This window comes from Corvus kubaryi, unplaced genomic scaffold, assembly GCF_017639235.1.
Source record: "Corvus kubaryi isolate FWS band 111438036 unplaced genomic scaffold, C.kubaryi_AGA036_p1.0 65328, whole genome shotgun sequence".
Taxonomy (NCBI): domain Eukaryota; kingdom Metazoa; phylum Chordata; class Aves; order Passeriformes; family Corvidae; genus Corvus; species Corvus kubaryi.
The window spans coordinates 49,755-63,865 of record NW_024581923.1 but is presented as its reverse complement, the minus strand read 5'-3'; the positions used below and the strand labels follow the sequence as shown (position 1 = coordinate 63,865).

At 37.2% G+C, this 14,111-nt stretch overlaps 1 protein-coding gene across 3 annotated transcripts in view; it reads left to right on the top strand.

Annotated features, from left to right (window-relative positions):
- Window positions 1-14,111, top strand: part of LOC121673288 (mRNA-capping enzyme) — a 172,218-nt gene that overhangs the window by 133,231 nt on the left and 24,876 nt on the right. The window contains exon 14 of one of the 3 annotated variants that reach the window (XM_042046479.1): window positions 5,161-5,227. The exons of the other annotated variants lie outside the window; for them this stretch is intronic. Within the exon in view, the coding sequence (XP_041902413.1) occupies window positions 5,161-5,227 (67 nt within the window). The remainder of the gene's footprint in view (window positions 1-5,160; window positions 5,228-14,111) is intronic. 3 annotated transcript variants of the gene reach the window in all.

Below are 14,111 nucleotides of genomic sequence, written 5' to 3'. Positions count from 1 at the left end.
CTGGAAACATCCTTCCATAATCTGCACAAGAGCACTAGGATCCAGGTAGCCTAGAGGGAAACAACTGGTTTGTGTACGAACCACTCAGAAGTTAATGTGTTCATCTCTAGTTTGGGTGGCCCTGTGTGGTAACCTGAGTGGATTTTCAAGGCAGCTTTTGAGTGTGAAGGGGTGGGCATTTGGGGTACAGATCAAGCTGTAGTGGTGTCTTCCGGGTACACCTCCCAACAAGATACGGAGAAACTCTTCGACACCTGCTTTTCTGCTTTCACAAAATACTACATAATGGCCAAAGCATTGATGGGTTGGTGAGTAGTGCCTGAATTTTTGTCAGTATTACCTTGAAATCGCAAAATGGTTTGGGTTGGAAGGGACCTTAAAGATCAAGTTCCAAACCTCTGCCATAGGCAGGGACACTGTCCACTAGACATAGCCAGGTGGCTCAAAACCCTTTCCAGCCTAGTCTTCCAGGGATAGGCATCCATAGCTTCTCTGAGCAACCTGTTCCAGTGTCCCACCACCCTCACAGGAAAGAATTTCTTCCTAATACCTAAATCTAAACCTAGCTTGTTTCAGTTTAAAGCCATTCCTCCATGTCCTATCACTACAGGCCCTTATAAAAAGTTCCTCTACAGCTCTGTTATACCCCCTTTAGGTAGTGAAAGGGTAAGTCACCTTCGTTTTAACATGTATTAGTAAGTTAGCAGGAACAGACTGTGTGTGGAGAAGAGGAAATGATCAGGCTCCTTCGAAATGTGCTGCCCTCATAAAGTCCGTAGCCAAGGGTCACTCTGCTTCCCATGGCCAAAGGCGATAGCAAGGAGGCAATGGTACTGGGAATGTCCCAGCCCCCAGACAAGGTCAGCTATGCTCAGGGAGGATGAACTCTGTGGTAAATCAGTTTCCTCTGCTCCCATTCTCTAATCCTTTGGTCTTCTCCAGCTCAGAGCTCTACCGCAATGCTTTTTTTTCAACCCAGAAGGTTGCTTTTTCACTCCTTTATATCTTTCTCATCCCTTGTGTTCTACATCCCCTGCTCTCCCACAGTGCCTTACTCCAAGTTTCCTTTTACCCAAGTTCTTAGTCCTGTCCTGTGTTTACATGCATTAACCATCGTCATGTCACTTTTTTCACCACGCATTTTTGGATCACCAGGCCTGACCATGCCTACTCCTATGGTTAACTTCCCCCACAAACAGCAGTGCCTGGCTCTTGCAGCTTGGATTTTGAAAACATTGTGTACGTTTATATCCTGGAAAAGACCAAATCTAGGGGAATTTAGTGATAACTATCTATCTATAACTATATATCCATCATTTTCTTGGTACTGGAAGGGCCTTTAAAATCTTGATATTATATTGTCAAAACTCTGAAATGGTTTGTCCTGACACTTTTTGTGTTTTTATGTAGTTCGCACTGAAATATAACTGTGCAGCCCTAGCATGCACATTGAGCTAGAGGTCTGCTCACTTGAGTGTGTAGGAGAGGAGAGCATAGAGTCATGTTATATATGGACAGTATGTCTTAAAGAACTACTGTTTCTTGGAGTCATGTTTCTTTCCTTTGATGTACAGAAAAATATGGGAATTATATTAATAATGTATTGAATGGAAGAGACTACAAATAAAATACGTGACAGTCAGTAAGCTAGGCAACTTTATATATTGTTATGTATTCTTAAATAAAAATAAATGTGTCTAAGTGCCATTAAGCATTCCTATTTTTGATGATTGTTTCTTATAGTTTTGAGGTAATTATTTGAAGTGAAATTCAAAGGTGATAATTGTGCTGTGAAACTGTCATCACTGTTTCATAGCCTGCTATTGATTTTGGCCAATTACAAGTCATGTCCAACTTTTATCAGGGTTTGGTGTTGAGTACTGCTGATGGTGTTTTAAGAGCAGAATTGTGCAATTGTTAAACTAATAAATAGAAGACTGACATTTAAAAGAAAACATTGGCATATAAGTCCTTATAACCAAACCTGCTTACCATTGGCAAGTCTTTAAAGGCAAAGGGTAATTAGCTGAGAGTATTAGGAGAGAATATCAATTTAGATACACTGAAGTTTATACTAGAAGTTAATTTTAAGCACTTGAAGTACACCCTGGTGTTGGGATACAGATCTCCAAAACCAGCTATGTATAGTTTGAACTTTCTGACTAGAGAGAGGTACATCTAAGTGGTCATTTAGAGGTCAGTTGTGCTGAGTTTCTGTGGGTGAAATGGAATTTGGCATATACTCCTCTGTCTTGCCCCTCTCTTCAATGGCACATGGCTTTTTGGTACTGCCACTGGTGGCTGCTGAGGAGATGGTAACAGTCTTTCAGTAGTTTGGCTTATTCAGAGCCTCAGTGGTGACTCTTGTCACAGCCTGCCTACCTCTCCAGGCTCTTCTGTGTGAGCTCAGTCTCTGAAATATAGAGATTATGTTCATAAGAAAGATCTGGACTAAAAGAGTTTAGACTAGTGATGAGATTGGGTATTTTTTTAATTGCTCAGACCATTTAGGGGCCTAACCCTGGGTATTTCAGAACATCAAATTATGATCCTATTAGGGTACTCATTTTAACCTTCTTGAGTTCTTAAATGGAAACTGAGTACATGTTGGTGATACAATTTTGAACTACAGAACTCAAGAGGAATGTGTAAACTAGAAAAATATAAAACGCAACCTCTTATTTAAGGAAGGGAGAGCTACAAATAACTGTTCCCTAAAAATTTTCCTAACATTGCATTAACATTGCTTTTGGAAGTGCCATGTGAATACAAATAAAAAGATGTAAGTAAAATGCTTTTTGGCAGAGGCAGTGAAAGATGAATAAATAGTAATCAGCTTGTACTATGTCAATATCAATCTTATTTAGGAAGCCAAGTCTTGCAGTTCATTTGGAGCGTACATCAGTGATAGCAACTTAAACTGTGTAGACAACTGGCAGTCTTCTGGAAAGGCCAGTCTTAAGGTTCCCCGGATGTTTGTTACTTCTAACTAAACCAATTCTAGAGACTTAGATTTTTAATGGTCCAACATTTTTATCCATGTTGAAGAAAATGTAAAGAATAGTTTTTCCCACGTGGGAATAATCACACTGAATGTCTTCTCTTTTTTAAGGTCCCCTACTAGAAATATAGCTAGTGGATTATTTTGTTTTTCTTTTCTGTCTTATAATAATTATGTGCAGTTCTTATGAAGAATACTTTGTTGCTTTAAAGTGCCTCTCTGAAATATGATGACCTATCTCGAATCCTTTTTGCAGTCTCTTTAAACCTTCTTTGCTAATTACTTCCCATATGCTTCTTTCCATTTAGGAAACAGTTAAATATTTTCTGATTTTGCTTTATAGCTCCAGGAGAAAGTTTGATCAATATGCTGGATTTTCCAGTTCCAGACACCTGAGTTCTGAATAAATTTGACTTATTGTGACTGAAAATGCACTCAGTATGCTTATCCTGACATATATAGTGCTGAACCATTGCAAAACAGTACAAGTCTTCCCGATGGAGTCTGGCAGACTGATAGGGAAAGGGAGGAATCCTTTTTCCTGTCTGTACTGTGGATGATGTGGTCTGATCCTTATTATTCTTTCCTTCTTTTGGGTGTTTCTGTCAGTGCACTGGAAATTTTTATATCCCATATCTAATTATGGAAGGGTTTTTGAAGAGTGATAGTTCAACACCTCTTCTTACTTAACTGTTTTATATGTGTGAATGTTTTGACTTTGTAATTTTGCTGAGTTCCACCAATTCCCACTGTTAGTGAACCAGTTTAAACTCATACATATCATATTGTTGTCAGAACTGGGAATAATCAAGATCATACTAAGATGTGTATGTTCTATGGGGTCAAAATTATTTACTGCCATCTGAGTTTCTGTTTTCTTTTGTTTATGAAAACAGGCCTGGCAATGGTGAGAAATGAGTTGAAAATGACAGGTGGCTTAGTTATAAAAAATGTATTTAACTCATTATGAATTATAGGTGTGTATATATATATTTATATATGCTCAATAATGTAAGAAAGAGACACCTCAGTGTCATTGCTTAAGCTGAATGATGCCTTCATTCGTGCTTAGTTGTGGCTATTTAATTTAATTCATATGTGAGGCCTTATTGCTAAAGGGAATGAGATTGAAAGAAAATTGAAAGAAAATATGAAATTGCAAACACTTAATGAAAACTTGGAGCTACTGAAGAATATGATGGGTTTTCAGTGTCCCTTTTAATCAAAACAGAAACTCTTTCTAGGGTTTGTAGTCAAAAAAGTTCTCATTATTAAGAAAAACCTGTATTTCAGTGCAATGCTTATGAGGCTCTAAACTGAAGAGAATGATTGCCTGGACTTTGCTTAGCAAGAGGAACATTGTAATTATCCAGTCAGAGCAGCTCAGTGCTCTCCTGCCCTTTTTGCTGGCCGGTGATGTTCTTGTCAGCCTGTTCGTAACAGCAGTGCCCTAATGTTCCTCTGGAATTTGGAGCTTGTGTACTGATAGCATTGACTTGCACAGTGTCTGCAGAAATCGAACTCTTTTCCAGAAGTATGAACAGTCATTTGAGACAACTTACCCACTGTCTCTCTGGATCTTGGTGGTGTACGTGGCAACTTTATTAAGACTTGAACAGAACAGCAAGCACAAGCTCTATCTGGGGCTCTTTTTATTTAGCAAACCATTAGACAATATTACAGAGACTCTCTGTTCTTTCTCTACTTGTAGTGATGTCATTTTTTTATTACTGTGCATGCTTTTATGTGCCCTAATCTGTTTTAACTCTTGGGCTTGCTGCTCTGAGTGTATGTGTTTACTATTCTTTTCTCTTGCTGTTTCTTTGTCTCTATTGGTCTCTAATAAATAGAAAAGGCACATACCTGCCATTCTTCCACGTTACTGAGTGACATCCATCACAAAGAAGCCTGTGAAATGATTTTGTTGAAGAGCTGCTTGCAACATAAACACGAATTACTGGTGTGCATCCATCTTCAATGCACATCTTTCCTTTTTTATAGTAGTCCAAACAGAATTGTGTAATCAGATTTGCAAGGGTAGCTCTTGTTGTTGTGGTGAAGATTGTTACCCTGCCAGGGTTTGGTAACAATTACTGCAGATGCAGAAAAAACTTATGCATGTAAAGTGATATCTTAAAAGATTTTTTTCATTTTTTTAGGCTACTCACCCAGAATGTTGGTCTTCTTTATGTTGGAAACTTTGACAGACCTTTTGCACAAATTAAGGTACGATTAATAAACTGTGGGGAAGGGGGCTATTTCAATTATTTCACTTCTGTATGATTTAGAGAACTTCAAGAATTCGAGTTACCAATATGACTTCATACCATGAATCTGGGTTTGCTTTTGGTTTAATCTGTGCACTTAACTTGTCAAAGAAGTTTAGTTTTTCCAATAATTTTTTGATTAATTTTGACTCTGGTTTAATTACCAGAAGGTTTTCTTGTCAGAGACATTTCAAAGCAAAGCCACTTTTGAAGCCCTGTAGTTCTTTAAGTGATCCTTGACAGGGAAGACTCTGCAGTAAAAAGCACAGATTGTTTTCCCAGTATTATTAGATTTATTATGAAAGACTCATACAATTGTTGGAAAATATCTTGTGTTTTATGACTTACTGTTTCTTTTTCTTCAGTGGAACTGTAATAGTTTCATGTTTCTAATTGCCAGTTGCTAATTAGTTATTGTCTTGTCACTTGCAAACAAAAATGTTTTATGAGGATATATGGACTGATTCTGATGAGTATCATTGGTATTTTCATTAGAACAAAGAGAGGGAGGCATTAGCATGTCAGCCATTACACTGCGATGTGGAAATGTGGTGTCTGTTTTAGAATGCTGAAGTGTTCCCATGTCCTAGATGATACCTGTAATTTTTACATATTCTGCACTCTTAGCTTCATTGTTTGCTCCATCGTGTCCATATGCTTGTGCTTCAGAATTTTAAACGCCTTGGTTTTGTTTTACATCAAAATGAAACAATTTCTAGAACTCAGATGTATTCTTTTCCCATCCCTAATTATGTTGCTAAACAGTATTCCCAACTGTATCTAGCAAATATTTTTTATACCTTAAACCTTGGTACTGTATTAAAATTACTTTAAAATAAGAAATGCATGCTTTTCATCTTCCTATTTCCCTTTCTCTCATCTCCCTAGTTCCTACACGTGTATTATTCAGTTTGGCTGGTAACCAAACAATTAAAATGTTACTTGCCTGAAACATCTTGCCAGAAGTTTCTTAAAAAATAACCTTGTATACTTTTGTTGATAACTCTTCAGACTAGTGCTTCTTTAAAAGCTTTATTAAAGTTCTTTAACTGTTTTCCCATTCTAAATGAGGCTCTGTTTCTACCTGCTCCATCCACATATAAGTATAATAAGTAGAAATATGGGAGGTTTTCTCCATGGCTGGGAAGAGTTTAAGTCCACTGGGTGGAAGTGAGAGAGAAGAGGTGAATGCCCCACTTGCTTTCAGCCACTTGCAGTCAGCAGTGGTACTCCTCCTAATACTTGGGGCCAGGGAGGGCCCTTCTGCTCACAGGCCAGCTGCACAGAGATGCTGTACAGGATCCAACTGCAGGACTGAGTGGCAGATCACTAGCAAATGCTTTGGGAAAGAGGGCAGTAACAGGATAAATACAAAGCATGCAGACAGCTTCCTGCAATTTGCGTGCAGGGCCTTCTCTGCTGGAAGTGGTATCTGCGTTCCTTTTGCTTAATAGACTCAGTTGTACTTCCTTCCCTTTCACTAAATTTTTCACTAAATTTTCAATGTACAAAGCCATAGCATCATTGTGAGTTAAGGTATTATTTTATTTCTTTTAAATCTATTGCCAAATTATTCTTTTTGGTTCAACCTAGGCCTTATGTCAAAAGAAATGGTAAGCAGTCATTCTCTATTCCTGATTTTTATCTTCCTCTCCACATTACCCCATCTTGCATCCTCCAAACCACAGAAACCTAATCTATTTAATTGCTCCCGGAATCCAACCTGTATCTCCAATCAATACCCTCTTTTTTTGTTCTACATACCATTATGTATTTCTATTGTTGCCTTTTTTAGGGTAGAGGATGGCATAGTGTTGAAGATACGGGCACAGTAGTGTTTTCTGTTGTGTCTGCAGTTCTTTATATATGGCACAATGCTTGGTAAATACCTGACATACAGTTAATTTGAGTAAGTTAATACTAGACTTTTTGGTAATACATCACTGGTGTAGTCTTATCCTAAATTAGACCATAGAGTTGTGTTTGCCATAGAATAGGTAAAGTGGATAATCAAATTTCAGTTGCTGCCTTCAAAAAACAAAGCCTATTTTCCACTTAATTACTGTATTGATATGTTTGAATAAGGTACTTCCACAAGCTGTATTCTATGAAATGTAACTTATTTTTGGAGCTACAGGCATATATATGGGTGTATGTTTGCACACTGTTGCTTTGCTTTGCTTCTATTGCTAAAGGCAGTGTTGAAGTGGTGAGCTGATAGGTGTGGCTTGTTACTACCTTCAACTGGGAAATGGCATGTAGTTAACACAGACTAAAAGCTTTTGAAATTGAGGCTCCTCTCTGATTGCTTGAGATTCTAGAGGGATGTTTGCTGCATGGCAGCAGGAGGAACTAGTATAGAGTGATGGGGTCACAACTTCATAGAGATTTTCAGCACCACAAAAAAAGGAAAAGGGAGTGATAATTCACATTGAGTTGGTCCTGCAAAAAGAAGTTTATGTACTCTGGAGATACACAATGATATTTCATAACTGTTGACACAGGTTTCTTTCATTCTTCCCCCAGCACTTCTTCAGGTGTTTAATATGCATTTGCTAATGATCCCATCAGTTAAAAGACCAGTGAGCTACATATAGTCCTGGAATATATATAAGGCAGAGTCTTTATAACCTTTTAGTTCAAATATGCTTTTACACACTGTGTGATAGATTGGTCTCTCTCTTTATATAAATTACCCACTCATGTTCATTTGCAAGTGTTACGTATTCTATTAAGATATAGCATTTTTTTGCCAAATGTATGCATTAAGGAATGCCCCAAACCACTACAGTCCTCTGCCAGTGTAGATTTATTACTCAAAGTGGACCATTATTAGGCAGCAGTACTTCCAGTGCATTTTAGTGCACTTTCAGTTGGACAAGTAGGAATGTTACCAGGTCTTTGAAATATTCATAATAAACATATAAACTGCCATGCTATTACTCATAAATTCATGTTTCAATTTATGTGCATTTACAAAACTGCAAAAAGAAAATCTCCTTATCAAAGTATCCCTTCCCAAAAGCAAACAAGTTTGATTTTCCAAAACTGTGCAAGAAGTAATTGCACCAATGTCTTTGATGATGAAAAACTGTAGACGGCAATTCTGGGAAAAGAGTTTGAAATACTAACATCTCTTCTAGGATGATTTTTCTATGTCTTTCTTTCTTATATCAATAATTCATTAATATATATTAATATTTATAGTGTTTCTGAGACATAGCTGAACTGATAAGATTAACTGAAATTACCTGATCTTCCTCCTTAACTTGCTTTCAGTGGTTGTGCTTGATAGGTATTTGATATCTGTACTTCATTATGCAAGAGAAATGTGAATCATTTACTCCTGGAGCTTTTGAATCCTGCATCTGGTAGCAGATGGATACAAGAAATGGGAAGAAAGTTCCTGGCTAGAGGCTAGTTCCCTGCCTGGAACTTAACTTTTCTAATAATGTGCTAGTTCGTAGGTATTGCAGGATTTTGTATGTTGCTGCTTTGAACAGAGTTTATGATAGAACTTTGAAGTTTTTGCACAGTGTTTGTGATTGCTCTTGTTCTAGTGTAATATTTAGTGAGTTTCAGGAAGTTCAGTGACTTATATAAACGATGGATGTTTCAGTTAACTTCCGAGAATCTTAATTAATTATTTGAAAATTCTGCTGTGGTAGTGGTTTCTCATTTTTTTTCCAGGGGATTGTTCTTAAAGGTTATATTGAAGGAATCAATTCAATAGAGGGTAGTTACTTTTAATAGTTTAATTTGTTTCTAAATAAAATTATTCTAAATTATTGTTTAATTCTAATGTACATTCAAAGTTGTTGTAGAACAGTTTCACCATAAATGTTTGCTTTCAGTATCTTTTCCCATTTAAGCTGTGTTCATAGTAGTAACAGTAGTAGTTACTGTCATACACTGCTGCTTTCTTTCAAAAAACTCTGTAGCAATGCAATGATTTGCAGCTTTCTTTGGATCTTAAGTGGCTGTATTTATTAAGTATCTCTTGGAAATTTGATGAAATGAAAAAGGTTTGTGTAAGTGATAATCTTGATCGAGGAGATAAAGTATTGTCATCAGCTGAAATTAGCTGGCAAGCTTTCTTGTATCTTTTTTCCCTAAATATTGTTAGTATTTTTTTTGCTAACAATGAACCTATTAAAGCAAAAACTTTATCATAGAAATGTTGTGTTTATTAGAAGTAACTAAAACCATTGTCCCAGCATACATAATAATTGCCCAATGGAAGGGTATGTTACTGGGCTTTTTTGACATGTTGTTTTTAAACTTGAGATTTGATCAGTGTAGATTACAATGAAAACTTAGCTACATTATATGCAATAATTATATCTATAAAGAAAATCATAATGCTTAATCAATTTATTAGGATTGTCAGTTTTTGCAGTTTAGTTCCTAGTAGCTTCTGGGGTTAGGGGAAGCGGTTCAGTACACTGTGTTCTCCATTATTAATAAGTAATGAAGCTTCTGGCAGTCTTTACTATGAGCTAATGACTAGTTTCATTTTTTGGCCTTCTTAGCACATTAAATTACCATTTAAATAAAGATTAATTACTACGATTTTATTTTTAGTATTTTAAGAGTAGTTATTAAAAGTTTCATAGTAACTACTACTTTGTTCAAAATAGAATTGTTCGATTTAATAGAATATGAGGACAGTTACATTGAAAAGAATATTATGAAAATAATGTGTTGTTAGTATTTTGGTTTTATGATAGGATCCCAGTGGAAAGATTCTGAGTTTTAAGTTTGCTTCTGGGAAATTTGCTGCTGGAGTTACAGCAGTCTTGCTGTCAAGGACTAGCAAGGAATCAAGATCTCTGCTCTGACCTGCACCTCAATAGCCCAAATCTGTGATTTTATTAAACTTGAGAACAGTGTTGGTGATTGCTGAGACAGCTAAGTTGACCACCTACACTCTGGGAATGTTGTTTGGTACTCAGCTGTTATTTGTCCAGCTGCCTCATTTTCCCTCGGCAAATACACTTTTAAGTTAAAACATGATAAAGCATAGTAAAGTTCTGCCAGAGAGAGGCCTTGCAGCAGGTAATCACCCTAAAATAATTTCTTTGATCATATCACATCAAAACCTGTAGACTCTCCAGATACAAATACATCCACCGTTACTTTAAGATCTGCAAGCAACTTCTCAGCACCCCAGAGAATTTACTGTAATGTTCCCAAGAGCTGAAACCTCATGAACATAGCTCCCTTACCTTTGTCCAAACACACAGGCTGAACTGATGTCTGGGAACCAGGTCAGACATCACTCATTACTCCTTCAGCAATGTCAAACATCTGTGGTTGATTACTGAAATGATTTGCCACAATTTACCAAACAATCCTTTCCTGAAGAGGGAACAGGAATGAATTTATGATCTTGCTTGCTCTTAAGAGCTTATTTTTTAAGGTAGGATAAGCTGCTGATTTCTCAACTGAAGCCGACATGTTTTTCTTCCCTGGGTGATAATGACTTCTGTTACCAATTAGCGATCCCAAAGCTTGGGATACCCTTGTTTAGGGTACAGCTCTTCAGACCACTCCAAATTTAGGGGGAGAATTAGTCCAACTTTCACCACACAGTCACTTTCTGTCCAACCGGAGTTCCACAGTAGCAGTGTGGTCTGTACAGTCTTTTAGCAAAAAATGTTCAAAAGTTTTCCCTTTCTGCCTCTTGACAGCCACTAAGACTATGTTGGTGTCTTAATCATTTGGTGCTTTGCTTACTGGACTTTCATACATTATCACAGAGGTTTTTGTGTTCACTTCCGGAGCAAACAGTAGAGCAAAAGAATTTCTCATTTATCATGGTCAAGTCATAACCTGAATTTTGGTTTTGTTGCCTATCTCACCTTCTTACTGTCTTGTGCTGTTACTGTGTTTTCTGTGATGTGAAAGGCCGTAGAATATGACAGGGAAATCATGTCTTCAGCTTGAAGATGGTACAGCCCTGGAATCTCTGAAGTGAGATTTTCCTGAGAAAACAGAAATACAGATTTATCTGTAAGTGGTTCTGGTTGTTCACACTGAAGACAAGTAATTTCAAACTGAAAGAGACATCACTGGGTTGAACAGGGACCTGTCAAATTAAACACAAATAGTTGTAACCTTCTTGATTAGCTTACCAAGATAGTGTCAGAGAAGGATCGTTTCATCTTCTCATTAGCAGAGTTAACTTGAACAGTGAGGGGAATGAAAACAGGAGAAGATGATTTTTTACCTTTTAGGAAGGTAATGATAGGATAATAAATGGGTTATGCTGGACCGAAATAATTTCATTCTGAAAGGTGCAGAATGCTTTGAGATCTACAGATCTGGATCTGACTTCCACTAGGAACAAATACCTTGACAGTGTTGAGAAGGAATGTGATAATTATATGATTTGATGATTGTGAAAGAAGAAGATAAATCCAGGTAATCTGAGTCCCTACATTTCATTGAACACGGTCGCTCTAAATTAAAACACACAGAATGAGGATAAAGCTATATAATCTACCTCTTCTGAAGTTCAAACTGCATCTTTAGGGTAAAGTAATCAACATTAATTATATGTACTTATTGTTAACAGTCTTCCAAGAGAACTGGTGGGTGGCTCTTACGTTTTATAGAGTTTTGTGGGATGTTAGAGCAGGATGTCCATATCCTCTTGCTACTTGTAGAAGCTGTACTGGGCACCACTGGAATTGCTAGTATTGGGCTGTTGAGAAACTGCATAAGGAAGTCCTTCTCTTTGTTTTTGTTATTCTCTCTTTTGTGGTAGCCACTTATATGTGTGTGTCGTGCAGAAATCAACACATGGAAACAGTTTTAGCACCAAAACTTTAAAAAGTAGGGCTGATTAAGAGATAATCTTTCGAAGTAAATTTCTCAGTGTAGTGGGAATTCAGGCTTTTTTCGTAGTGTTTATTGGTACAAGATGACAATATACAGTCTTCTCATGGGAAGTCATACAATGCTGAGATAATGCCTTCTGTAGCCTGCACCTGTCCTTTTCCACTCTTTCCTTTCTTCTGCACTGATACTACATCATTCCACAGTACTGAGTCAAATTCAGCATCTTTTTTTTTATCTTCAGGATTCTCTGAGATACATGAAAAGTTATCTGGCATAGGGTTACGGACTGTGTTTGCCTTTGGCAGGAACGCTGAAAGGTTTTACGTTAAAGTTAATAATTCTCAGCAGCGAGAGGGTTTTCAGGAGGACACTCTAGGACTCGAAGTGAACCTGATGGAACCTAGAGCGCTTAGACGTCTTGGAATCTTCTATCCCAAGCTCAAGGTGCCTTTCTTTGTGTCCTAAATAATAATCTGAACATATTCAATAACTGAATTCTGAATTCATGAGAGCAGTAACAGAATCTCTGGGAGGTTCTGCCCTACCCACACGGTTGATATCTTGTAAAGAAGGTGCGGGAGGTGCTAGGGAGAATTTATTGCACAAACTGCAAGTTAGAAAATGTAAGGTGCTAGCAAAAAATCACCAACTGCTCATTCCTAAATTACATGTTTGTTAAAGGTATCAAATTTAGCTCAGTTTGAAAAGAAAGGCACTTTTGAACCATTACTTTGAGAATTAATTAGGAAAGAAAAAAAGCATATGGCTTAATTCTTTATCCCTTAACTTCTTCGTTACCTTTCTCTACATCTTGACATTGTTTGTTGCAGCTTTTCTCTATCATAATTGCTACTCTTAAGGGCAAGGGGTCCTGACTGCCTGTGTGTTTCTATAGACCTTGGAATATTAGAGCTCTTAGTCCTGCCTGGGAATGTTAGTCACCAATAATAGAAATAAATAGTAATATATTATATATGTTCATTTATATTACAGTAAAAGCCAGCATAGAGTGGACATATTTATTCTCTGTAGACATATTAAGGGGCAAAAATAAAATACTTTAAAAAAAATCTAGCCTTAGGAACTGGTGATGTAAACAGAAAGAGAATAACTACAAAATCTGCATTAGCACTGCAAAAACTGAAGCAGTGATTCTGTATGCTGTCACAATTGCTGCCCCTAAGAACAAAATGTTAATGAGCTATAATTTATACAGTGACTCTCTTCTGATGGATCGGGCTCCATTTTGGTTTTTGTCATGATTATAGCTATGAATTCAGTTTAAAAAATGGTTCTCAATGGTTCTCTGTAAAGCATGCAGTATTCCATTGAAGTCCACAGAATTACAAATATTACCTCTGCAATTTTCTCATGTTGTTGCCAAAAAGATAGAATAATTGGTCCTTGGTTTTGGACTATGATTTTTGTTGGGTTTTTGGGATTTTTTGGGTGTGGGGGGGACAGATTTTGTTATTTCAGCTCCTAGTAGTTTTTTTTTTTTGAAAATCAATCCAAGTTTGTTTATGGCAAGCATAGGGTAAACAAAGCCTTCTGGAAAGGTTAAAATAATAGCTAATTGTTTGTAGATCTTAACTTATTGGGGTTTTTTTGTTGTTTTCTATTTACCTCTATGTTAACTGTGCAGAGAAAAAAAAGTCTTCATGCTTTTCATGAGTATTGTCAAAATGAACAGATTGCAGTTTTTTCAAGCCTTCCTTTTCCTGGGCTTACAAATGCTTCTTAGCAATACAAAATCAGTGTGATCATGCTTCATTTCTCAAAAAGCTTAGAAAAACAAGTGCTGACAAAGGAATCTCGAGAAGTTCAGGAGGAGCAAATTCAGGGTTGTGCATCATGGGCAGAGTGAGCTGGAGTCTTGAGTGACTGCACAGCAGCTCTGCAGAGCAGCACCTGAAGGTCCCAGTGGCCATAAGTTGAGCCGAGCCAGCCATGTGCCCTGGCACTGGGAAAGGTCAACCACACCTTGGGTTGTCTTA